Raw genomic sequence first — 27,044 nt, 5'->3', positions numbered from 1 at the left:
GTAGAGATGGGGTTTCACCATGTTGGCCAGGCTGGTCTCAAACATCTGACCCCAAGTGATCCGCCCGCCTCAGCCACCCAAAGTGCTGGGATTACAGGCCTCCCCAGCATCTTATTTTATTGAGATGGTCTCACTCTGTCACCCATTCTGGAGTGCAGTGACGTGATCATAGCTCATAAAGCCTTGACCTCCCAGGCTCAAATAATCCTCCCGCCTCAGCTTCCCAAGCAGCTAGGACTACAGCTGCACGCAACCACGCCTGACTCATTTTTAGATTTTTTTTTTCTCACTCTGTTACCCAGGCTGGTCTGAAACTCCTGGGCTCAGGTGATCCTCCCACCTCAGCCTCCCAAAGTACTGCGATTATAGGCATGAGCCACCGCGTCCTGCCAAATTTTCTGTTTAGATAGCCACTTGTACAATATTTCAGAAGCTTTCTGTGTAATCTTTACGCAATCTTTAAAAATATTTTAAATAATATTATGTAATTTTAGAAAGTACTTTTCTGTAAACCTTTTGAATTGCATAGACAATATCTCTGAGTGTCTGGCTTTATACTGAAGAGTCGACTGCGGCATTTTAAAGTAAATCTAATTAAAAGAGCAATTGGATATATATCTGATAGTCTTCCAAAAATAAATGGGGTCCCTCACCCCTAAAAAGAGACACTCTTACCCCAGAAGTTGTGTGAATTAATCAATCCTAAGTTAACTAGGAAATGAGGTTAAACATCCCAATCATGCTGATTTATAAGAGTTCCAACAGCCTTTTAATGAGCTGTTTTATTTATTCTAAGAAAAGTCACTTGTAGCCTTTTAGCACTCAGCTCAAAATCTTATATACTGTATCTGTTTTTGCTGAATAGGAGAAAATCGGGCATGATTTTTTTTTAAAAAGATCAAACAAGTTGTTTTGGTTTTTTTTTCCCCCTACCTTATTCTCTTTGGATCCATCTCTCCCTGCACTTCTTGTGATGAGGGGTTCTAATTCTATAGAGGGCAGAGCAGAATGGGTGACATGGGGTCTCTTTGATTCCTGCTCTTAATATATTGTCTCTATGTTATGCTTGACTAAAGAGAACCAAAATAGATCTGGGTTATTTGTACAGCCCAAGGCTGAGTAGCTGTCAAACTACCTCAAGACAATAACCCAAAGGAGCATCAAACCTGAGCTTTGTCAGCACCTGTACCTGCCAACAAGCAAGACAAAAGACGCCATCAACGCATATTAACAGAGGGCAGGGTAAGGCCATCAAATCACTGGATTCCCTGGGGCCTATACAAATGTACAATACAAAAGTAAGAAAAAACAGGCTGATGTGAGAATGTAGTGAACGTGGCAGAGGCATCACCAAGGTTCCCTCTCAGAGGACCTCTTTAACATACACAAGTTTTCAAAGACATTTTTTAAAGTTTTAAGTACCATATTTAGTTAGAAGATATATCTAATTTTGCTTCCCAGAAAGAGTTTTTTCCCCTAAGGGATCAATACACATGGGATGAGAATCTGCTATGTACTGAGGCAGAATACAAAACAGGAACACAGGCCAGGCGCAGTGGCTCACGCCTGTAATCCCAGCTACTCGGGAGGCTGAGGCACAAGAATCACTTGAACCCAGAAGGCGGAGGTGGATGTTGCAGTCAGCTGAGATTGCACCACTGCACTCCAGCCTGGGTGATGGAGTCAGACTCTGTCTCAAAAAAAAAAAAGCAACAACAACAAACCAGGATCACAGATTCCTCCCACAAAGAAATTCTCCTCCCAAAAAGGTGCACCCTAGCTCCCTAATCCTTGGATCTGGGCGGCTCTTGTGATTTGCTCTGACCAAAAGTGTGGTGGAAGTCATGTGATACACATAGCCTCTAAGGCTAGCTCTCAAGGGCCCTGCAGCTTCCACCTTTCCCCTCTTGAGATGTTGCCCTGAGACCACCAAGCCCTGAAGAAGGCAGGATGAAAGGCCAGGAAAGAAAAGCCCTGCCAGCACCTGGCCAACTTGCCAGCTGAATGCAGCCATGAGCGTGGGCCCAGAGTCAGGAGAAACGAACTGCTATGACAAGGCAAATTTTGGGGGGTGTTTTGCAGACAGTGATAGAAACTGATTTGTGTGTCACCTAGGGCCAAGTCTACCCAATCTTATAATAAAGGGAAAAGGGGGGAAAATCAGGGGTATAAAAAACAAAGTGAGAAACACGTAACACTACTAATGTCCCAGTTACATACGTCAGGTTTACTTTAAATTTTATAAACGCGATGTCCATTTCAAGATCTAGGATGGACCCCTTATTAAGGATCCAAATATCAAATATCCACATGTGGCTTTTGGAATCATAAGCAATTTGAGTATACCAGTGCATCCCCTTCCCTGGGAAGACTATCTTTCCCAGCAGATTCTCAGTGGGATCAGGGGTCCTGAGCATTTGCACACACATGCAGGGACGCCAAGTGCCCCAAGTGCAGGGCCCTGGTCAGAACAGCGCACCTGAGGACCCTTCGGAGTAGCATTAAGCATCTTTTTAAAATAAGCCACCTTTTTAATGCAACCATAAAAAGTCATGAGGGCTTTATAATATTATGTAAAAAGGCAGAAAACAGTTATTCACAACTATAATTACAGCTGCATAAAAACATATACACAGAGGCTAGAAAAGAATATCCAACTAGAAATTGTTTTTATATTGGCCGGATGGGTAATTTCCATACACCTTCCACCCCATTTTTCAAAGTTTCAAAGTTGCTGTTATAGGAGAAGGGCAATGTGAAGACTCGAATATCAACTTCACACTTGAATACTGTATTTTCCAACCAGAACATCAGCCTCTCCTGGTCACCAGCTCCCCACTGGGACCCAGGCCCACCTTGACTATGGGATCCTGAACCCTGTGTTTGTTATGCCCAAGAGCTAACTGACACTTGGCAATCACTAAGGAGGGGCAGCTTGCCTAACAAGGTGTTTACTCAGCTCCGCTTTCTTGCACCACAGCCCAACATTGTTTCCGGTTATGTCATTTTGTTGCCACTAAATCTGTCCCCATCTTTCCCAAGAAAGTGAAACAGTAAGTTTTCACACTAGAACACTACCTATGGCACGAGTGGGGACACAGCCAAGAATCTGGTTTTGACTTTTCTCTAACGACCATCTATCGTCACATAGACCTTAAATGATTTAACAAGACTTTCAGAAGCTATGAAACAATTTGATTACGAACCAGAGAATTAAAAAGAACAAGGAGTAATGTTTGTTTAACATGAATTCTGAGAGCAAATATAGGACAGCAGGCTCAAAAACACCAAGTTCAGATTCAGCTACTTCCACCTCAATGTCATACTAAGAGATACTCCAAACCCCAACATGGTACAATTCACTTAAATCATTACATTCAAATACAATACTTGAATTTCCAATGCTGGACACAAGCTGACAAAGATGAGGTAGAGCTTTGAATAGATACTTTATTTGCTTTGTATATGGTGTTCAAATATTTTTTGGAAGAGAGAAAATCATTTTAGCAGTGGCTGACAATTTACCCTGCCCTAAAACACAAAGGATATTATACGTAACAATGCTTCTGAAATACTGTAAGAATCACTGATTTAAAACCTACAGCTGTAGATTATGACTGCCACTAGAGCTGCATCACAAGTCCTGATGCTTAAGGTAAAATGTTATTTTAACTTAAAGGTAAATGATATTACAACCAATGATCCATGCCTAGTTTACAGTTAGAAATGTGTTACTTGAACAGACAATTCTCAGTGCTTAATTCCCAATCACTGGAGTAAAACAGCAAGAGCTGCTAGATCCTAAAGGTGGTAATAGTGGTTGGTTTGTTTTTTAATGGAATCTTGCTCTGTGGCCCAGGCTAGAATGCACTGGCGCAATCTCCACTCACCACAACCTCCGCCTCCTGGGTTCAAGCGATTCTGCTGCCTCAGCCTCCCAAGTAGCCGGGATTACAGCGCGCGCCACCATGCCCAGCTAATTCTTTGTATTTTTAGTAGAAACAGGGTTTCACCATGTTGGCCAGGCTGGTCTCGAACTCCTGACCTCAGGTGATCCGCCCGCCTCGGCCTCCCAAAGTGCTGCGATTACAGGCGTGAGCCACTGCACCCTGCCGATGGTGGGTTTTAATGGGGCATGGACAGCATTTAAAATTAAGCTGCTTTTCATTCATCACATTTGAGGCATTCCTGTAATCACTACCTAACACTGGATACACAACGCAAGGGAGCGACTGAAACCTAGTGGCAACGAAGCATCTACTCTACGTGTAACTTATATGTTTACAAACTTTTGTGAATTTGCAAAACCTTTGTAAGAATTCTAAGATTAATCTCTGCCTCAGCTGCCTGCTGCCAACATCATCCGTCTATCACATGAAGGAAAAGATGCCGTGTGGAAAACAAACTGACAGAAAACAGAAAGAGAACAATCTCCCCAGAAGAAAGCAAATTTTCCAGAAATGAAGAAACCAAGAAAGGCCCAAAATGATGCCTGACGGGCAAGGCTTACACTGTTTTCTCCCTCAGGATGAGAAGAGGGTTTGGAAAAAGCTGACACCTTAACTGCCAACTCACTAAGGGTTTCTCTGGGCGAGCTTCACGCAGTGCAGAACCAACAGCAATCTGCCCAAACTGCTTCCAGGAAAGCCCAGCCGCACTGTGCCACCATACCTGAGCCAGCTCCTTAACGCGCTTCTCCAGGGGTGCTGGCAGGCCTTCGGGGAGAGAAGAGGGCTGCCTGAATTCCTGGTCCAATCCCACCCCAAGGGAATCACTTCCATCATCCATATCTCGGAAGGGACTTCCTTCTGGAGACTCACTGAGCAGATGCTCCAAGTCCAAATCCGTCAGCGAGTCCATGGCAGTGGCCGCCTGGAGCAAGTCGTTGTCAGAAGTAGAGCCAAAGAGTGAGAGCAAGGGGTCAGAGGCACCCTCCAGTTCCCGCAGGCCCTGAGCTTCCGCTGATGGGACCGCAACAGGCTTATGCTCCTCCTCCCTTTTTTTCTGAGCCTCTTTCTCTTTCTGAAATTTCTTTAGCATCTCTTTAACGCTTAAAGCCCCAGAGTATTTCTTCTTCTTCTTCTCCTTACTGGCATTGAGGGCTGTGAAGCTGCAAGCAAGAGGGAAACTGGTCACTCAGACTATAGGACACCTCCAAAGGGAACTCCAGAGGCCTTCACCCCTGCTCCCAGGGTCATGGTCTCCAGGAGAACCTGTCACAGTCCACCCTGTCATTCCTCCTCCCTCCTCTTGGCATATGGAGCTCGTTCTTGCTGAGACCAAAGCTTGAGAGTTAATACAGGTTAGCAACACAGTGTCACATATGCTAAATTTCCGACGGGTTTTTAGAAACCACTGCCAGGCTGAAATAAAAGGTTGCAAAAAGGGGCGGGGAGAGCAAGAAAAGTATTTAGAGGGAGAAAGCAGGAGCAGCAGAGAACAGCAGCAACTTGAAGAGCAGCTGGGGTGAGACCAAGTGAGGAGAAGGAAGCATGACCATAGACAACAAGGGAAAACAGCGGAGACAGAAGGAGAACTGGGGCAGAGAGGAGCACCCCAGAGGACGAGAAACATCAGCAGTCACACAGTGACAAGAATAGCTGCCAACACTGACAGTGGAACTATCTGACACACAGAGAGGTGAGCGTCTATGCCCAGAATGGCACTGCGGGAGGCGTGCGGGAGGACAGGAAGGCCAGGCCCTGCTGCCTCTTCCGAAGCTGTGGGGAGGAGGTGAGTCAGCTCCCAGTCGTCCTGCCCTAATAGTTCAGGCTTTATCCTAGTAAAGAAGCTGCTGCCTCTCACCCGGCTTTGGAAAACTTGGACTTTTTCGATTTCTTCTCCTTGTCATAAGTGTCATCTTTTTTCTTCTTCTTTATCTTCTCACCACCTTCCTTCAACTTCCGCTTCTGAGAATTAAAGACAAGGCACAGTTACACGGCTCCCTAACTCAGGGAGCAAGTGCACTACACGGCACTGGCCTTGCTCCGCCCGGGGCACATCCTGAGACCTGTCTCATTTCCTTCATGAACAAAAGCTCTCAGATCAGTCCCTGGACCACAAACCCACAGCATTCCCACCGACGGTGTCTCCTGGAAACACCCAGGGCTGAGACAACAGTGACCATTCTGGAGCCTGAAACCTTTGTAGTTTGAAAGTTACAAGTGGGCCCTACCTCTCATCTTAAACACATAGGCAGTGGTAGACAGGTTTTTAAACACACTGATCCTAAGGCTGACTGGTTTTCAGTGGGATGGCAGCCCTGGGAACTGAAGTCCTCTACATGTCCACAGAAGAGGGTCAGCAAGAGTGGTACACATTCCCTCATTCCACAGCCTTCCCACCCTGAGGCCACCTCCAGAAACGACCCCTGCTGAGCCTGCTGGGATGTCATGTGACATGGACATAATGACCAAGTGCTGAACAGAGCCCCCAAGGGCACGTGTCCTCATCAGGGCACACGTGTAAGAGGCGAGCCATCAACCTGGCACGGCTCTGCCTTTCCACCATCCTCCTGAGCCGGCCAAGCGCCACGTATTCTGGCAAGTCACCTACTGATCTGATAGGGTCACGTCAAAAAGCGTTTCTGAAATCCAAAAGCAAGCACATTCTAACCTTTGGAGATTTTTTCTTCTTTTCTTTAATGAAGTCATCTTCAGACTCTGATGCTTGTCTAAACTGCAGGGTTCCCGAGTTAATGTAAAATCCTCCATACTTCGTAGTCAAAGAAGCAGGAACAAGCTCATCATACTGAAGAGGGGAAACAAACTGTCAGCTCCAAGTTCTGCTTCTACAGTCCGAAGGTGCAAAGTGGGTCTCGAGAGAGATGTGACTGTGCTCCTCTGCCACTTCCAAGAGCATGCTAAAACATCCTCTGGTCAAACATGAATGTCTGAGCTACAAGGTGTTTTGGACAGATCTGGTCATCATTTTCTGAAGAGGGAACTAAGACCCGGAAAAAGAATGTCATTTCGTCTCTCATCAGTGCTGCTACTGCCTCATGCTGGGAAGAGGGCACGACTGCTCTGACCCCACCCCCAGCTTCCTGGTCAGTATCAGGAGGAGCTACGGGTACAGTGGGTCTGACACGGCATTTTCAGTAACTACTTACCGCCTCAGAGTTATCGATGAAGGAATCGGATTCATCATAACCATACCCCATATCGATCAAGTCCTGTATTCGGTCTTTTCTACGTTTCTTTCCACCCTAAAATGTGAAAGCAATAGATTACATGCTTTTTGAATAAACACACAGAATTAACTGTGGCCTTGAACTTCATCAGCTATGACTCAAAGAGGTAATGCACTAACTAAAACAGTCACTCTCTCACATACACACAAACCCCAAAACCTCCTTTCCTGAAAACCTTTTAACATAGAACATATTTGTACCTGTATAAAATGTCCTAGGACAGAAAAATGAACTACATGGCTTCTTATGCTTTGTACCAAAATATTTCTTCTAAGGCGACCACAGGCCCTTCTCGGTTATTTGTCCAGTTAGCTCTTCACACTAGCTCTGCCATGCCCCTTTTCTGTACCTTAATGCGTTAGGTTTAATAACTGCTTCTCTTCTCTCCATGCTTAATGCTTACTTCCAGATCAGTGTTTATTACATGATGATCCACTAAAGGAATACAGTAATGTGTGGAAACCTCTCCCACCCAATGAGGTTGTTTTGTTATTCAAGAGAGAAATCTTACGTATTTTTCTTCAAATTTTCGGGCAAGGGCCTCTACTTTATGCCTTTCCTTTTCTTCGTCATTGAAAGGATCTGACAGATCTTTCTTCTGTAAAGAGATCGTTCCACAAAAAATAAGTCAGAAAATATTCCCATGTTCTTATTCATAGAAACTTCACTGATTACTCAATACCTCTAAAAAAACAATGTTTTCCAGAAAAGGGCAAGGTAGAAAACATGCTACCATCTCATCAATGTTTATCTTAATTAAGAAAGTAAAAGGTTAATAAAACTTGATTGAATGCCTGCAATCATCCACCACAGCATGAGGGACTGCAGGACTCAAAGACAGCAAAGGGCCTTTAGAAGGAGATGCTCAGTCGCTACACAACCACGTTCAATAAAGTGGACTTCCTTTGTAACTCTAAAATTTTCTTCAGGCATTTAAAAACATTCTAAGAAAGAGTCCATTGACTTCCAAAATAGTCAATGGCTCAAAAACGTGAAAATCCCACTGAATGTGGTGCAAGTTCTTGAGAGCCGTTCTGCCATACTGTTTAGAAAGGTCTGAATTTGCACTTCTCTCGGTGCTACCAAAGTTAAACTCAGGCTTCCAAGGCTTATTTCCATTTTATAAGCTTATTCTTTTCTCATCAAGCAAATTTTCCACAGATAAGCCTTAAGCTTTGTGAGCAAGGAATCCAAAAAAAAAAAAATTTTTTTTTTTTTTTTTTGAGATAAGAGTCTCACTCTGTCACTCAGGCTGCAGTGCAGTGGCACAATCATGACTCACTGTAGCCTCAACCTCCCCAGGCTCGGGTGATCCTCCTGCCTCAGCCTCCTGAATAGCTGGGACTATAGGCATACAACACTATGCCTAGCTAAATTTTTTTTTTTTTAAGTTTTTTGTATAGATAGGGTTTCATCATGTTGCCCAGGCTGGTCTCAAGCTCCTGGGCTCAAATGATCTGCCCATCTCAGCCTCCCAAAGTGCTGGGATTACAGGCGAGAGCCACCACACCCAGCCAGGAGCCAGGAATCCTAATTTTAATAAGACTCCTGTACGAAGTATGTTTAACACTTCAAGGTAGACAGAAAACACTAAAGACTGTATGCCTGTTTCAAACAAACTTTCTTATCTCACCCTCCCATCTCTGCCAACTGAAATACCACCTGCAAAGGATCAGTTAAATGATTTGTGGTGTACACATACAATGGCATATTATAGAGCACACATCTAACGATCATACCTCAAATGGGGAGTCTTTCAAACATGCTCATCTGGATCTTCTAATTTTTCTACAATGATCGCATATAACTTGAGTGGTTATGTAACTGTAAGAAATCCCACCAACCTTGAGCAGCACTGGATTCTATGTATACTACTGAACGCCTTGCCAACAGCAGTCTTCCAATAACTACCATTTCCTGACTGTATGACGGAAGGTCCAGCTCTGCCCGAACACTAATCAGGATATAAGCTCTCTTCTTTCTAAGACCTCCAGGGCCTGTGTCGTACCAGACTTAAACAATGACCATATTGTAATTTCTGTTACCTGCGGTGGTACCATTCTCTCAAAACATCTATAGGATGTTTGTTTTGAGGCTGGTACAGTGTTTTCTCTAACTTTCTATAGTCCTCTGAGTCTAGCACACTGCCTTCATACTATTAAGAACTATACACTAAAAGAACTGCTGCACAAATGTGTCTGATTTTATTGTACTTTTAACACTGCAGAGTAGACCCACGACGATTTAGGAGTTCTGAACCCGAAGTCCAGGACTGAATCCTCTGAATTGGATCAAAATTCTCTGTGTATCCTCCATGCATTTTTCTGCAATGGTGAAGGGCATCTGTAGTCCCCAAAAAGGTGACATCAGAGCACTGGAGTTCTAATTTCAGTTGACCTGCTGATTTGGTTTGAACCCATGAATAAACACATTAACCAACTCCTGCTCCTGTCTCTTCCTCTAAAGGAAGAAGCTACCATTTTCCTGAAACAGGAATTATAAAGGGATTTGAACTTACTTTCTGTCATTCTGCCCAGTGGTGCTCATCCAACAGGCTGACCCTTGGTACAGACTCACTGGCCTCCATTCTGGCAATCAGGCAATCAGATCTCAATCAAGGAAACACTTTTTCTTTTTTGGTTTGGTGTTTTTTGGTAGTGGGAGATGGAGTCGCCATCACCCAGGCTGGAGTACAGTGGCATGATCTCAGCTCACTGCAATCTCCGCCTCCTGGGTTCAAGCAATTATCCTGCCTCAGCCTACCGAGTAGCTGGGATTACATGCATGCACTACCACACCCGGCTAATTTTTGTATTTTTAGTAGAGATGGGTTTTTGCCATGTTGATCAGGCTGGTCTCAAACTCCTGACCTCAAGTGATCCGCCCGCCTCGGCCACCCAAAGTGTGGGGATTACAGGCATGAGTCACTGCGCCAGGCCTTCCAGCCTTTTTTTTTTTTTTTTTTTTTTTTGACACAGGGTCTTGCTTTCACCCAGTGCGGTGGTGTGATCACGGCTCACTGCAACCTTGACCTCCCAGGCTCAAGCAATCCTCCCACCTCAGCTTTCTGAGTAGCTGGAACTTCAGGCATGCACCATCATGCCCAGCTAATTTCTGTATTATTTTGCACAGATGGAGTTTCACTATGTTGCCCAGGCTAGTCTTGAACTCCTGTGGTCAAGTGATCCTCATGTCTCGGACTCCCAAAGTGCTGGGATTACAGCTGTGAGCCACTATGCCAGGCCAAGAAAACACATTTTTTTAATCTCAGGAAAAAAAGATTAATCCTTCTAACCAAAAATACCCTCCGAACAGCACACCTGTGAATAAGACCGACTGATCACTTGGCACTGAGGCATACTGCTAGAAAATTCACAACATGATTTCATTCTCGTTCCACACTCAGACAACTGTGAGCCAATTACCAGCCTCATCCCCATTTCACTAAGAGCCACGCTAGAGACCACAATGCTGCGAGTGTGGGGCCCACTTATCTTTTCCTCAGAGCCTAGCACAGTGCAAAGGTAGACACAGGTGCTTAAAAATGCTTTTCACGGGCCAGGCACGGTGGCTCACGCCTGTAATCCCAGCACTTTGGGAGGCAGAGACGGGCGGATCACGAGGTCAGGAGATCGAGACCATCCTGGCTAACACGGTGGAACCCTGTCTCTACTAAAAATACAAAAAATTAACCAGACGTGGTGGCGGGCGCCTGTAGTCCCAGCTACTCGAGAGGCTGAGACAGGAAAACGGCATGAACCCAGGAGGCGGAGCTTGCAGTGAGCCGAGATTGCACCACTGCATGCCAGCCTGGGCGACAGAGCGAGACTCTGTCTCAAAAAAAAAAAAAAAAAAAAAAAGCTTTTCACCTAGGTGGTACTCAAATACCATACAATTCCATCTACATAAAATACAAAAACACGGCCAGGTGCGGTGACTCACGCCTGTAATCCTAACACTTTGGGAGGCGGAGGTGGGTGGATCACTTGAGGTCAGGAGTTCGAGACCAGCATGGCCTACATGGTTAAAATGGTAAAACCCCATCTCTACTAAAAATACAAAAAAAAAAATTAGCCAGGCGTGGTGGCTGGCAACTGTAATCCTAGCTACTCGGGAGGCTGAGGCAGGAGAAACATTTGAACCTGGGAGGCGGAAGTTGCAGTGAGCCAAGATTGCATCACTGCACTCCAGCCTGGGTGACAGAGTGAGACTTGGTCTCAAAAAACAAAAACAACAACAACAACAAAAAAGAGAGGCCAGGTGCTGTGGCTCATGCCTGTAATCCCAGCACTTTGAGAGGCCAAGGTGGGTGGATCACAAGGTCAGGAGATCGAGACCATCCTGACTAACACATTGAAACGCTGTCTCTACTAAAAATACAAAAAATTAGCCGGGCATGGTGGTGGACGCCTGCACTCCCAGCTACTCGGGAGGCTGAGGCAGGAGAATGGCGTGAACCCGGGAGGCAGAGGTTGCACTGAGACAAAATGGTGCCACTGCACTCCAGCCTGGGCGACAGAGTAAGACTCTGCCTCAAAAACAAAAAACAAAAAACAAAAAAAACCCCACAAATCTAAGCAGATGTAAGCTGTTAGAAATCAGGGCAGTGGTTGCCCATAAGTATTGAGGTAGTCTTCTGGCAGGGCAGAAGGAGGGTTTCTGGGGTCCTGATAAATATATTTTGTGACCTACGTGCAGGTTACATGGGGGTACTGAGTTCATGAAAATCCATCAAGTTGTGGCTAGGTGCAGTGGCTCATGTTTGTAATCCCAGCACTTTGGGAAGCCAAGGCAGGCAGATCACCTGAGGCCAGGAGTTTGAGACCAGCCTGGCCAACATAGTGAAACGCCATCTCTACTAAAAATACAGAAATTAGCTGGGTGTGGTGGCATGCACCTGTAGTCAGTCCCAGGTACTCGGGAGGTTGAGGCAGGAGAATCACTTGAACTCGGGAGGCGGAGGTTACAGTGAGCCGAGATCGCCCCATTGCATTCCAGCCTGGACGACAGGGCGAGACTCCGTCTCGAAAAAAAAAAAAAAAGAAAAAAAAAAAAAGGCAGTCTACGTGTTTTTTTGTCTGCCCCTATACTAGGTAGACAGCAAGATTCTGTTGGAAGAGGAAAATGTCCAGCATGAAATTCTAACACTGGAACTGTCAGGGACTGGTTTCATTTACACATAACGTTTATAACCTTAGCAGAGAAAAATGTATTGTTTTTAAACATTTATGTTAATTAGTCATAATTCAAATTGGCCTCTCCCTTTGTGCACAGAGGTAAGAGAAGCAAATCTTGTGCTTGCCGTGAGTGAGTGACAGGATCTTGGGGCAGCCAAAACCTCAGTTAAGTCTTGCTTCCCCACTACGGAAGCCCCACATGCATGCACTGACCCCTGTGCGTTAAACCTGCAGTGCCTCTGGGAAAAAAGGGGTGTACCTTATCTCCAGGCTGAAGGCCTTTTACCTTCCCTCGGATATTCTTCACCAGCTCTGGGTAGAAGAACTCTGGGCAGCGTTTGTGATCTGGTTCAAAGAGGGTGAGTGTAATCCGAACAGCTGCTGCGGCCGGCTCACAGTCCTGATGCTGTTCTCCTGCCCCAGCCTCCTCCTTCCGGGACTTCTTCAAAAACGCAGGATTCAGGGAACCTGGGAGAGAGGTGAACTGGACCCTGTGGGGCTCCGACATGGCTACCAACAAGTCTTAGCGGGTGTCACTGCATGGCTTCTGTTAACATTGAAAAGAAGGGCCAGGTCAAACGAAGATGATAAAATAGTTTACCTGCCTAATTAAAGAGATTTAAGTTTAAGAGAATTTCATTGTCAAGAAAACTCCACTGTTATATTTTGTCATTTATTGTTTTTTTCTGCTTATTCATCCTAAAATTTTTTCACAATCATTCAGAGATAGTCACTGCTTAGCATACTTCCAGTCTTTTTTCCTGTGCATGCGTATCCTAGATCCTTGACCTTAAAGAACCTATGCTGACAGAGCCTTAGACCTCCAAATTGTAAAGACTACTAAAATATTAATTATTTTCCATTTAATTTGTCTAACACTTATTTCTTCTGGCTGATAATAATCTTTAAGACCCCTTTATTTTCATCACCAGCGGTTTCCTATCATTGGGAGCCAATCTTCACAATGACAAAGCTTTCATCAGCTGAACAAAAGATATTGCCTACCCCAGGATAGTAAAGAACCAGTGACTCAGGAGGGTGTGGCTAGGCTCACTTCCTAACAAAGTTACACACTCCTGCCCTGTGCACCACTCTCACACCCAAACACTGGCCTTGGCAAAATAACAAATTATGACAAGCCAAAGACCTTCAAAATCACTTGGGAATGGTCAAAATAGATTTTGAATACAGAATTCCAAATGTTCACAGAATATGAATACGCTAATACATGCCATACATGTTTTCTGCTTACTTCGTATATAATTTTGTGTCCTGCTTTTTAAAAGAGTTCATATTCTAGTGTGAACTTTCTACCATACCAATAAATAAAGATATTCATTGCAGCCTTGTTTATACAAGAAAAATGATGGAGCAACCAAAATGACAATCAAATGACAATCAATCAGGGAATGGTTGAATAAATTGTGACTTTCTTATTGACTTGTAAGTGCTCTTGATATTATACATAAATTATTATACATTATAGATATACAAAATCTGTCATATCCCTTATAAGTACTTCTTCTTGTTTTGTTATTTGCTGTTTAGTGTTGCTTAGAGTGAGGTATGATGAAAGAAATGTTAACTTTTTTCTTTTTTTTTTGAGCTAGGGTCTCGCTGTTATATCCAGGCTAGAGAGCAGTGGCCCAATCACAGCCACTTCAGCCTCAACCTCCCAGGCTCAAGCAAACCTCTCACCACTTCAACCTCTCGAGTAGCTGAGACTACAGGTATATCCCACCATGCCTGGCTAATTTTTTCTATTTTTTTGTAGAGATGCTGACCCACTATGTTGCCCAGGCTGGTCTTAAGCTCACAACCTCAAGCGACCCTGCTTCCAAGGAAATTATAACTTTGTATGCAGTTAAAACTAGGCTCTTTTCCTTTGAGACTCCTCCCATTTCTTTTATGCCTAGAATGTTCGTCTCCAACCAGATCTTATAGAAGAACTTGTGTATACAGGTTTTTTGTTTTTTGAGACAAGGTCTCACTCTGTTGCCCAGGCTGGAATAAAGTGACTCAATCTCAGCTCACTGAGGCCTCAACCTCCCAAGCTAAAGCGATCCTCCTACCTCAGCCTCCCTAGTAGTTGGAACTACAGGCGTGCTAATTTTTGTATTTTTTGTAGGGACGTTGTTTTGCCATGTTGCCCAGACTGGTTTTGAACTCCTGCTGGGATTACAGGTGTGAGCCACTGAGCCCAGCCTATATGGTCATTTATAGATATTTTTTCACATTTACTTCATTAACCCCAGATGAATTTGCTATGCTATAAAGTATGAGGAGAGGCTGTAACTTGGTTTCTTCCAGCATCAATCACTAAACAATCCTTCCTTCCTCTGCTGATTTGGCATATATTGCAAAGCAACATCATAGATATCTAAGGCCTGTTTCTGAAGTCCATGTGTCATATTAATACGGTATTTAGAGATTCTTTAACCAGTATTGCACTGTTTTGTAAAGTTTTATACTTTAATGTTGCAAAGTTAAAGCTCATGTTTATTATCCTTCTTTATAAATAATACTTTGCCATTCCAGCCTATGTATTATTTTGGCAGGTTTCAAAAAAACTCACTGTATTTTGGTTGTAAATCAATCACAAATGTGAGTTAATTCAGGAAAATTAGCATATATCGTATATATCCACATACATGTAGACGTATTTGTATATATCCAATATTCATTTGTCGAATTATGATCACAAAATCAACTTATAACATCACATAAGGGAACAAAATATCTACAAATGAAGAGTTAAAATAATTCTAATCAGGCGGCAAAACGATTAGCAGTGTAACAGGCTGGCGCTGCAAAAGACCATCTCCCAACACGTACTAAGATGTTAAAGGAGATTTCCCTAAAAGAAATCTCCAAGGCCCTCAGGATATTTGTGATGCGCTGGGTTGTGGAAATAAATCCCAGCTGAAGGCTTACAGATTCCCCCACTGATAGAACCGGAACAGTCTCACTATGAGAAGGGAATCAGCAAGTTAACCAATGGGATGCAGGAAGGACATCCTTGAATTGGCAACCAGGTCCTACTCCCCCTGTCCAGGCAGTAAACACATAACCTTATCTCAGTCCAAGTCTGAGAGACTGCAGCTTCAATCCTAGATGGCAAAACTGCTCCTTTCAGTTGCTTAAGTGACTCTCCAAGCCCAAGAAGGTAAAAAATAGGACTACAGGATAAAGTGAGTCAAATCTGTAGTCTATTACCACTTAGATTTGGGGTTGTTTTATAATCATTATAATGTTCTGCTGTTACTAAGCCATTTGAAACATTTAAGAGAATCCAATATATTAAACAACGGTACGTTAGACTTACAATCATAATTCAAAATGCTTAAAAAAATATAATTAAGTTCAAACATGTTTGAATGTTTAAAAAAAACTGACTTACATTTACCTATTAGACTTACGAGAGTTGCCTAAGTCCTTGGAAAGATTTTAGTTTTTTTTGTGGTTTTTTTTTTTTTTTGTGAGACAGTTGCCTCACTCCTGTTGCCCAGGCTGGAGTGCAGTGGCACCATGAGAGCTCACTGCAGCCTCAACTTCCCGGACCCAGCACTTTGGGAGGCTAAGGCAGGATGATCGCTGGAGCCTAGGAGTTTAAGACCAGCCTGGACAACATGATGAGACTTCATCTGTACAAAAAAATTTTTTTAAAATTAGCCAGGTATGGTGGCACACCCCTGTAGTCTTGGCTACTAAGGAGGCTGAGGTGGGAGGATGGCTTTAGACTGGGAAGGTCCAGGCTGCAGTGAGCCGTGATCCTGCCACTGCACTCCAGCCTGGGCGACAACAGTGAAACTCCGTCTCAAACAAAAAAAAAAAAGAAAAAAACAAAGATCCCCCTTTAAAAACCTCAGTTGGTGTTACTGAGAAAATACTAGCCTTCCTTGTCCCTTGGTTATCCTCAGGAATTTTTTATTTTTTCTTACTATATATATATATATATATATATTTCTCCTTCTAAACATTGTATTTTCAAACTGGTTATTGATGAAACAGAAAAACTAAATTGTGCATTCCAACTTATAATGAGTACCCTTCCTGAATTCTTATTTTAATTGGTTTTGTTTTTGTTTTGTTTTGTTTTTTGTTTTTTTTTTCAAAATAGGCAGACCTATCATCCACGGAAATGAGAATTCTGTCTTCCCTTTTCCAAAAATTGCATTTCTTATTTTTGTTTCCTGTCTTACTGCACTGGCTAGAACTTTCAGGTTTTAGGCAATATATTCTTATTATCTAATAGTGGTAGAAATGTACCATGTTTCTGATGTTAAGGGGAATGCCTCTAGGTTTTGGTGCAATGTTCATTTGAGATTTTTTTTTCTTTTTTTTTTTTTTTTTTTTTTGGCGGGGGGACGAGTCTCGCTCGCTCTGTCGCCTAGCTGCAGTGCAGTGACATAATCTCGGCTCACTGCAACCTCCGCTTCCCGGGTTAAGCGATTCTCCTGCCTCAGCCTCCCAAGTAGCTGGGACTACAGGCATGCATCACCACGCCCGGCTAATTTTGTATTTTTAGTAGACACTGGGTTTGACTGTGTTGGCCAGGCTGGTCTCGAACTCCTGATCTCAGGTGGTCCGCCCGCCTCGGCATCCCAAAATGCTGGGATTACAGGCTTATACCACCATGCCCGGCCAAGATTCATGTTTTTATTTAAGTTATTAAAATCTCCTTCAATTCCTCACAAATTCAGAATTTTTAAACAGGAACATATGTTAAATTTTTATCAAATTATTCCCTGGAATCTTAAATACGCTTTAAAGATCACTTTGTCTTAAAAATACACACGCAGTAAATGACAGTCCGTGCAGCTAATTCTTGGTACTTCAGGGAAACTGATCTCCCAAGAAAAATCAGGCTGCGGGACGACCCAGTACGCTAAACACCGACTTGCAACCGAAATCTCTAACCACCACAATGTCTTGGGGAAATGCGTGTGGACTCGCCACCTTTGCCAGCTGGCGGTGACTCAACAAGAGCCCGACACCAAGTCTAAGTCAATCCTTAACACTGTGGAGTCTGTGATCGGGACTGGGATCTTTTGCAAAATTGTGATTCTACCTGGTCTGCTGAAGTTTGGGCCGACGCTGCGCTCAACTGCAGTTAACACTTCCCAGTTCATGGTTCACTTTTAAAGTGTCCAAACTACGCCCGGCATCTGTCTTCCTGTTGTCACAACTTTTTCAAAAGTGCAGAACTAGGGCAAGGCTAACGAGAGAGCCCGGACCCGACAACGACACGCACCTTTGTCCCCAGCGCCGACGCGGGCCGCAGACGTCCCCCCGCGGCGGTCCTCATGCCGGTCCCCGGGCGGCGGCGCAGCTAGCGGTCGGCTCCTAAGCCGTGGCTCCCAGCGGGCGGGCGGCCCGCGCCTCGGCCCATGGCCGGGTCCCCGCGCCCAGGGGAGCCTGGTGTGCCGCGCCGCGCGCCGGCCCAGGAGGAAGCGAAGAAATGCCAACTCGACGTCCGCGCAGCCACTCCGGGGACACCAGGGGGTCGGGGGAGCAGCCTCCGGTCGCCCCAGGAGAACTTGCGGCGCGGGACCCCGCGCTCAGACGGCGCCTCCGAAAGCGGCCGTCGGGAGGAGCGCTCCAAAGAACACGGGCGGCGGGAGCGGACGGGCGCGGATACCGGGGCCTCCCGGCCTGCGGCCAAGCAGAGTCGCCGGGCGCGGGAGCCCAGACCCGGCGGAGACTGAGTTCCAGGCCGCGCCGAGCTCCGTCAGGGTAGCTCACTGGCGCTGCGACGGGGCCGACCAGCGCCTCGGGCTCGGGAATGGCCCCGGGGCCCGCGCCGGACCAACGGGCGTAACGGAAGCGCCGAGAGGGGAGGGGCGCGGAGTCCAAGACCCGGGGGCGGGGCGAGCCGCGAGGCCGGCTCCCTCTCGCGCTCAGCCGGTCGCACCGTCGCCGCCGCCGCCGCCTCAGACCGCGGGCGCTTCGTTGTCACGAGCCGAAGGGAGGGGGAAGGAGCCGGGAGTCTCTGCGCTCCGGCGCGCGGAGACCGCGGCGCTCGCGTCACGTGCCCCTCGGTCGGCCAATGATCCCCGACGGGCGCGGTGACGTCAGAGAAGCGGCGTGGCCGGTGACAGCCGGCCCCCGTCACGTGGTCGGGCCCACTCCAATGGGCGGCGCCGGGGCGACTTGCTGTTCCCAGCGGCCCGTGCGTCGGCGGTGGTTGGGTGGTAAGATGGCGGCTGTGAGTCTGCGGCTCGGCGACTTGGTGTGGTGAGTACGAGCGGCCGGGCCAACCGAGACGCGCCGGGGAGCTGCCCGCCTGGGCGCGGGGTTCGCTGCCGGCCCCGGAGCTGCCTTTTTATGCGCTCCAGGTCGCGGAGAGAGGGGAAGAGAAGGTGCCGGCGCTTGCGAGCGGCGCCAGGCGGAAGGGGCAGTCTAGTCCCGGGGGACCGAGGCCGAGGGTGGCCACGGCGGGCACCGGCTTTGATCCCCGAGGCCGGCTGGGTGGGGTCTGCACTCGGGGCCCAGATACTGGCGGCCCCCGTGAAGGGAGCCGCCGGTGCCGCGAGGCTTCCCCGGACGACGGGTCCCCGGGGTCTTGCTGGGGCTTCCCGGAAAGCAGAAGCGCCGGGGACAGGACCTGCGAGTCCATCTCGCCGGTGCCATTCGGTCAAAGCCCAGGTTGCGATGCAGCCGACCTGTGCGGGCGGCTCAGCCGGGGGTGTCTAAGCCAGACTGCTGGCGTTGCCCCGCGAAGAAATGGCGGGGGGAGTTCTTTACAACCGATGGCTTGGCAGTGACCAGTGCAGGCTTGGGTGCCTCCCGCGGTCTGCTTCTGTGTCCCAGACAACCGCCCGAACCAAGACTGATTGTCGCCGCCTCCCTCGAGCTGCGTAGCTTGTTTCTCCACCCAGAGGAAGGCTTCCATTAGCATTTGTCAAAGCCAGGCAGGTCTCCTGTTGAATTAAGCCAGACTTAGGGAGGGAAAGTCTGTGTTTACAAAGGAAGCTGTCTTCCCACCCCCGTCATTAAGAAGCTCTAGACAAGTGACTTTTGACAGTTGTGTTGTTCTGTATTCCTTGTCAACAGAAGAATGGATATACGTTGTGCACATAAGTATACAATTTTGCATTTTACTTCTGAGGGTGTTGGGCCCAGCTGTGAAAGCTTTTGTTTCGGCATTTGAGGATGCCAGCGGAGATTTAGGAAAATAAATTGCGTATTGAGTGGGTTGAAGGAGATGGACTGGCTTTTCCAGGGCAAGTGTTGACTCTTTGTGTTTTCTCTAGGGGGAAACTCGGCCGATATCCTCCTTGGCCAGGAAAGGTGAGTGTCTTGCTACTAAAGGAAGATATCTGAAGTTGGGTTTGAGGAGGTGGAGAATGTAAGATGCATTCCTCTCAGTTTCTAGTATTGAGTTAAATTGGGCTCATTCAGATGGCACTTAGAATTTTTTTTCCCCTAGTATCGGTTATTTTTTAAAAGGCAATGCAGTATACACCAGATCATTAAATCTGCTCTAAACGCTTATTTCTTGATTTAGAGGAGGTTTATGAAGTTTCTTTTTTAACCCCGGAAATAATCCTAGTCTGAATTTAGCTTCATGCTTAAATGTAACAAAAGGAGAAGAAAATATAAATTATCCAGGAAGAAAGTCTAAATGTAGGTTAGTGAAAAGCCAAAGTATTTTTGTCCCAACTAAGTTTAAATCTTCTTTCCATGTTACCATATGTGCTACTCCAGTGCCTCTTTGCAGAAGTTGGCATTCCAGATTTTGCATGAGGTGATCCATCATTGCTTTCCAAATGTTGTGTTTTTATATTCTTGCTTGGAGCCCGGGAAGTGTCTTTAGATGGTCTCTTTGCAATATGGTGTTTTCTGTGCCTCGGTTGTCCTTTGTTTTCACTATGTCCTGTGTCAACCCTTCCTGCACAGGAAGTATTTCAAAGAGTGTCGTCTGCATTTTTTCAGTAATGATGGGGTCACATTGGGGCAGGGGTGGGGTGGTGGGGGGCAGGGGATGCTGTTGATCTTAGTTTTAACTGCTTGTAAAACAGGGCCACTGCAGTAAAAGGGATATTGTGTCTACTGAGCACTGTGCTACATGTTAAATATTGGGAACTTCTAGAATATCTACACATTTCCATACACCTCAATAGAAAAATGGGAGATTTAGACAAGTACTAGGCCTTGGGTTCTGTTTTGTATATAAATAAATTTATTTGTAAGTAAGTCCTTTTAATTTACTTTTTTCTTAGCAACGTAGAACTGTGTAGAGCAATGTGGAGCCACTAGAAAGTGGGCTGCTGTGTTGCCAGCCAAACTTTTTCCCCCCTTTTATCCTCCAGATTGTTAATCCACCAAAGGACTTGAAGAAACCTCGCGGAAAGAAATGCTTCTTTGTGAAATTTTTTGGAACAGAAGATCAGTGAGTAGTACTCACCAGGAGTCTCCCTTCGCCTTTCTTTCTGTGTTACCTGGAGTCTGAGCTGCTTTGAAAATATTCTAAGGATCCTTAGTTCAGTCTTCTTATAATGTATAATACTGGCATCTCATTCTGCCTTCATACCTAAATAAAGGTGCGATTTCTTGCAGAAATTGCCCTAGACAACTGTCCTAGGTCTATAACTAAGTCAGGCAAGAACTAGGTTCATTTACCTTCTAACTATAACAATCACATTGAAATAGTTTCTCACATGTTTCTTTACCCAACTCCAAAGGCAGTTCCTTTTTGTTTATTTTTGAGACAGAGACTTACTCTGTCACCCAGCCTGGAGTGCAGAGGCAGTCTCAGTTCACCGCAACCTCTGCCTCACTGACTCAAGCGGTCCTCTCACCTCAGCCTCCCGAGTAGCTGGGACCACAGGTGTGCACCACCATGCCCAGCTAATTTTTTGTAGAGGGGGTTTTACCATGTTGCCCAGGATGTTCTCGAACTCCTGGACTCAAGCAATCCACCTGCCTTGGCCTCCCAAAGTGCTGGATTATAGGCGTGAGCCACTGCACCCAGCTGGCAATTATTTTTATAAAAGCCATGTTAAGTTCTCTTTTAATGCCATATATCATTATGGTTCATGCTTGGGGTATACAGTGGAAACTTTTATTTATGTTAATAAAAGTAATTGTTCAATCATGTTCTCATTTGTAAAACTAAGTGATTTGCTTTGACATTGTTATAGTAAGTCTTTTTACCAGATCTGTCCTAAGTTGGGGAAACCAGGACCATTAATCTGAGACTCTTTGACCATATAACATGTCACAGTGAGGGGAAGAACGTGAAGAACCTGTATTAACTTGAGTTACTAGTGATTTGTTTAGCTTTTTCATCACTATGTCAAGTTGCTTACCTGGGTCTAGCTAGATGGTTTGATTTTTTTTTTTTTTTTTTTTTTTTTTGAGATGGAGTTTCACTCTGTCATCCAGGCTGGAGTGCAGTGGCATGATCTCAGCTCACTGCAACCTCCACCTCTCGGGTTCAAGTGATTCTGGTGCCTGAGCCTCCCGAGTAGCTGGGACTACAGGCGCACACCACCACACCCGGCTAATTTTTTTTATATTTTTAGTAGAGACGGGGTTTCACCATGTTGGCCAGGCTGGTCTCAAACTCCTGACCTCAAGTCATCTGCCCCTCCCCCCCCCCCCCGCCAACCCCCTCAGCCTCCCAAAGTGCTGGGATTACAGGCAAGAGCCACCATGCCCAGCCAGTTTGATTTCTTTAAGTAGTTGTATTTCTATTTATTATTCTTATAGGAAAATACAGCCTTAGATTTGAAAAAAATGTCTGTGGCTTCTCTGGTAAATCTAATTCTGATGGTTAAAGTATTTCTACTTAGAAAGCGATATATTATAAACAGTATTCTTCACTCATCCAGGAGTTTATATGTCAGATGCTCTTCCTGGTTTCATGTTTACAGATAGACCCAGCCCCATTTCTCTATCACAAGCCAGCTTAGCAGCCTGTGGTGGCAGTATTTCAAGGAGATCGCTGGCCTGGAGCTGTGGAGCCAGAGCTTCTGGAAGAGGGAATGTTCTTAGAACTCCATGGATTTAAAAAGAAGATTTGGCCGGGCATGGTGCCTCAGGCCTGCAATCCCAGTACTTTGGGAGGCCAAGGTGGGTGGATCACTGGAGGTCATGAGTTCGAGACCATCCTGGCCAACATGGCAAAACCCCGTCTCTACAAAAAATACAAAAATTAGCCAGGAGTGGTGGCGTGTACCTGTAATCCCAGCTACTTGGGAGGCTGAGGCTCGAGAATTGCCTGAACCCAGGAGGCAGAGATTGTTCGAGACCCTGCACTCCAGCATGGGTGACAGACTGAGACTATGTCTCAGAAAAGCAAAACAAAAACAGGAAAGATTGTCCTCATGCATAACATCAGTGTTATGTGTCCACTTTCTGAATTGCTTGACACTGAGGGAATTTATAAGAAAGCAAGTATTATAGTTCCCACCTTCCAGATGCTCAGTCAAGTGACAAGTTGTAAACATTTCAGATAAGATGATGTGCACAATGATGGTCGGGCATGGTGGCTCATGCCTGTAACCCCAGCACTTTGGGAGGCCGGGGCAGGCAGATTGCTTGAGGCCAGGAGTTTGAGAACAGCCTGGCCAACATGGTGAAACCCTGTCTCTACTAAAAATACAAAAATTAGTCGGGCGTGGTGGTGCACACCTATAATCCCAGCTACTCAGGAAGCTGAGGCAGGAGAATTGGTTGAACCTGGGAAGTGGAGGTTGCAGTGAGCTGAGATCGCACCACTGCACTCCAGTCTGGGTGACAGAGCGAGACTCTGTCTCAAAAAATAAATAAAGATTATGTGCAGAATGAATGATGGCAGATAATTGTTAATTCTAGGCTGGGCACAGTGGCTCATGCCTGTAATCCCAGCACTTTGGGAGGCCAAGACAGGAGGATTGCTTGAGCCCAGGAGCCGGAGACCAGCCTGGACAACATAGCAAGACCTTGTCTCTACTTAAAAAAATAAATTTTTTTTTTCAGTAGCCAGGCATGGTGGCACACAAGTGTAGTCCCAGGTATGCAGAAGGCTAAGGCAGGAGGATTGCTTGAGCCCAGGAGGTCAAAACTGCAGTGAGCCATGATCACAATATTGCACTCCAGTCTGGGTGACAGAGCTAGACCCTGTCTTAAAAAGAAAAAGAATTCTAGAAGAGGGAGAGCTCAGTGGAGAGCCATGAGAACCAAGAAGACTGACTGAAGAGATGGGATTTGTTTTTCTGTTTTTTTTTTTTTTTTTTTTTTAAATGGAGTCTCGCTCTGTTGCCCAGGCTGAAGTGCAGTGGCGCGATCTTGGCTCACTACAAGCTCCACCTCCCGGGTTCATGCCATTCTCCTGCCTCAGCCTCCCGAGTAGCTGGGACTACAGGCACACACCACCATGCCCAGCTAATTTTTGTTGTATTTATCAGTAGAGGCAGGGTTTCACCATGTTAGCCAAGATGGTCTTGATCTCCTGACCTCGTGATCTGCCCACCTCGGCCTCCCAAAGTGCTGGGATTACAGGCGTGAGCCATCGCACCCAGCCAGAGATGGGATTTGAATCCAGCTCTGGAAGATACATAGAATCTGGATGGATGGGGGGACTATAGGGGCATTTCAGACAGTGGGGATACCATGAACAATTGGCATTAAGCTGGGTGTTATGGAAAGGAAGAGGCTCCCTGCCTGAGGTAACTTGTGCTTAGGAATAACAGAGGCAATATGGTTGGCCCAAACTTCATTAGCTAAATGAATAATTACACAAGTCTGAAACAAAAATGGGAACTCAGTCTCATAAGGAGCCTGAAAGCCATTGTTTCCTTATGTTTTTTGTTGTTGTTGTTCTTTTTTCGTTTCTTGATTTTTTTTTGAGAAAGGGTTGGAGTGCAGTATCACGGACATGGCTTACTGCATCCTTGACTTCCCAGGCTCAGGTAATCCTCCCACCTCAGCAGTCCGAGTAGCTGGGACCACAGTTGTGTGCCACCATGCCCTACTAAATTTTTTACTTTCTTCTTTTTTTTTTTTTTTTTTTTTTTTTTTGTAGAGACAAGTTCTTGCCATGTTTCCCAGGCTGGTCGCAAACTCCTGGGCTCAAGTGATCCTCCCGCCTCGGCCTCCCAAAGTACTGGCATTATGGGCATGAGCCACAGCGCCGATCCCCGATTTTTTTTTTAATGCTAAAAGACTAGATTAATAAACTGTGATCCTTGTTTATAACAAGTGCTAGAAATAGGACACAGAAAATTGGAGTTGAGTTAATTTCAGAGCTTAACCAGGCAAACAGGTGAAGCCAGTGGTGATGTGCTTGCTCAAGACAAAAATAGCCTGATGGTGGTGGTGATGATATAATTTCTAACTGACTAAGGTTCTTTGGAGGGTTGTAAACAAGTGGGATACAAAGCAACTGCTAAATGCAATATTTTTAACCTTTTAAACTCCTTTGCTAGAGTTCTACATTTTAAACTATAAAAATGAAGTCACTGTGGTACTAATATGTTATCTTTTTGTGGGTAGGCAGTTAACTTAGAGAAAGGAAATGAAGGGTAAAGAGGTACAGTACTTCTCTAAAGAAGGAACACTTCCTTAGTGATCAGTGCTGGGGCAGATTTTATTTTGTGTTTTTTTATGAAGGTAAGATCTCCAGATTGGCTGGTGGCAGCAGATTACTTTGGGGAAAGAGCTCTGGATTGGTTACCAGCCTAATGTGCATTCAGGTACCAGTTCCACCTTGCTCCCTGATTTAGGCAAGCTATTTCACCTTTCTGAGCCTCTGTGTCCTCTACATAAGGGGATGATACCCCCTACCTCATAGTTAGGAAGGAAAAGTAGTATCTCTTGTGTAGAGTGTGGCTTGCCATACAGCAGGTATTAGCACACATTGGTCCAGGATGCCTTTAAGTATCGAAAACTGAGAGAGATGGAGACTCTCCCTATGAGAGAGAGAGAGAGTGTGTGTGTGTGTGTGTTTGTTTGAAAAGAAAGGAATATGAGAGTTGGAAGTTCCTAAAGGATGTCAGCCAGGTTTGCTCTTTTTACCAAAAAGGCTTTGAGTACAAAACCATGCATCATTCCACCTTTATGTAAAACTGTATGCGCCTCGTCAGGAATACTCTATGGACTTCAGATCATGCTTTCAAAGGGATCTCTTAGAATTGGCCAAGATCCAGAAAAGGGAACTGAGTCAGACAAAAGAGCAGGACTCTTTAATGTGGAAAAGCAAAGACTGAAGGAATCACGGGATCAGGAGGTAGGAAACAGCGAATGGCCTAGAGGAGTTTGGCGATGGGCACTGCAAGTGGATTGTGGTATGACTGTGTTAGGACCAGGGTGAGGAGCACTGGATGAAATGGGCGTTTAAGAGGTGGTGTAGACAGGTATTGCAAGGGGATTTTTTAGGGATGAGAACTAACTTGTGAAGACAAAGCCATAAGTGGCTCCTGTAGAAGCTGGACTGCACCTCGCCTTTAACACTTGACATCAGGGAGGGGGCATGTGGTCCAGGCACATCCTGGGTGGGGGCACCATTGGTTACTGGACCCTGGCCCAGGTGGATAGGGTCTGACCCAGTGGAGTGTCCTCCGTTCCTGAGAAATACAGGATTTGGTCAAAGATGTTCAGTTTCAAAATTGACACACTACTTAGGCAAAAAAAAGTGTAGTTATACTTTTTAATATTTGCAAGGTCTTTTATTAAAGAGTAGAAAGAACGGCTCCTTATGACAAGATAATCAGTGATTACAATCTTTTAGAAACCTGATTTTTCTCTCTCCCCATCTCTGCCAAAATATCTAACAAATTGTGTTGACATCCCACTGTTAGGAGAGGGCCAGACCTTCCTAATCAGGTGTCCTGGTGAGAGGAGGACTTCATTATACGGATTCGGCTCCCTGAGCGAGATGGCCAAGACAAAACTGCCCACGTAATTTTTGTATTTTCATGGAAATACGAAGGGGATATAATTTCAGCAAAACCCTGCCGGCTTCACTTGGTGACTACAACCAAAGATTATGTGTCAAGTGCAGGAGGGTCCCTCTCTGACAGGTCTGATTAGTGGTGACCCCCCCATCAGAGTAGAGACAGAGCTCACGGTTTAAAAGTTTCATCGGGGCCAGGCGTGATGGCTCACACCCGTAATTCCAACACTTCAAGAGGCAGAGGCAGAAGCATCACTCAAGCCTAAGAGTTCAAGGCCAGCCTGGGTAACATGGCAAGACCCATCTCTACAAAAAATTTAAAAATAAAAAAATTTAAAGCTACCATGCCGGCTTGTTCTCACCTTTATACTCTATGCTTGTGTGTGTGTTTGTGTGTGTGTGTGTGTGTGTGTGTGCTTTTTCTCTGTCTGTCTCCCTCCCCCTGCCATCTTCTCCCCGCCCTTTCTCCTTTTCTCTTTCTCTTAGCTTCATGGCTTCAGCCCAGGTCACCTGTCTATCCAAAGGCTGAAACACAGGTGAGAGGGTTCATGCGTAGTAGCATGTACCTGTAGTCTCAGCTACTTGGGAGACTGAAGCAGAAGGATCGCTTGAGCCTGGGAGGTCAAGGCTACAGTGAACTGTGATTGAGGCACTGCATTCCAGCCTGGGTGACAGAGCAGGACCCTGTCTTTTAAAAAAGAAAAGTTTTGGCCAGGCACGGTGGCTCACATCTGTAATCCCAGAACTTTCGAAGGGCAAGTCAGGCGGATCACGAGGTCAGGAGATCAAGACC

General features: G+C 45.7%; 2 protein-coding genes across 25 annotated transcripts in view; one reads left to right on the top strand and one right to left on the bottom strand.

The window, feature by feature from the left end:
• The window catches only part of UBN1 (ubinuclein 1), a 34,747-nt gene extending 16,551 nt beyond the window's left edge, over nucleotides 1-18,196 (bottom strand). For 4 of the 6 annotated variants that reach the window (XM_001169928.8, XM_063796595.1, XM_009430239.5 and 1 more), the window contains exons 1-7: nucleotides 17,624-18,196; nucleotides 12,629-12,916; nucleotides 7,704-7,790; nucleotides 7,112-7,207; nucleotides 6,616-6,750; nucleotides 5,806-5,909; nucleotides 4,672-5,110 (exon numbers count right to left, since the gene is read on the bottom strand). In XM_001169928.8, the coding sequence (XP_001169928.1) occupies nucleotides 4,672-5,110; nucleotides 5,806-5,909; nucleotides 6,616-6,750; nucleotides 7,112-7,207; nucleotides 7,704-7,790; nucleotides 12,629-12,877 (1,110 nt within the window). In that variant the 5' untranslated portion in view covers nucleotides 12,878-12,916; nucleotides 17,624-18,196. Of the gene's footprint in view, nucleotides 1-4,671; nucleotides 5,111-5,805; nucleotides 5,910-6,615; nucleotides 6,751-7,111; nucleotides 7,208-7,703; nucleotides 7,791-12,628; nucleotides 12,917-17,440 lie in introns of all 6 variants that reach the window. The other 2 variants (XM_009430237.5, XM_003952786.6) reach the window with 1 other exon arrangement.
• Nucleotides 18,197-18,378: 182 nt separating this feature from the next.
• The window catches only part of GLYR1 (glyoxylate reductase 1 homolog), a 44,367-nt gene continuing 35,701 nt past the window's right edge, over nucleotides 18,379-27,044 (top strand). For 10 of the 19 annotated variants that reach the window (XR_001710205.4, XR_010152254.1, XR_010152253.1 and 7 more), the window contains exons 1-3: nucleotides 18,379-18,606; nucleotides 19,626-19,662; nucleotides 20,685-20,764. Coding sequence is in view for 5 of the 19 variants with exons in the window: in XM_016929359.4 (XP_016784848.2) it covers nucleotides 18,419-18,606; nucleotides 19,626-19,662; nucleotides 20,685-20,764 (305 nt within the window). In the remaining 14 variants the exon portion in view is untranslated. Of the gene's footprint in view, nucleotides 18,607-19,625; nucleotides 19,663-20,684; nucleotides 20,916-22,250; nucleotides 22,450-27,044 lie in introns of all 19 variants that reach the window. The other 9 variants (XR_010152256.1, XM_063796598.1, XR_010152250.1 and 6 more) reach the window with 7 other exon arrangements.

This window comes from Pan troglodytes, chromosome 18 (genome assembly GCF_028858775.2).
Source record: "Pan troglodytes isolate AG18354 chromosome 18, NHGRI_mPanTro3-v2.0_pri, whole genome shotgun sequence".
NCBI lineage: Eukaryota > Metazoa > Chordata > Mammalia > Primates > Hominidae > Pan > Pan troglodytes.
The sequence above is the reverse complement of the archived record's forward strand: the minus strand, read 5'-3'. Positions and strand labels throughout refer to the sequence as shown.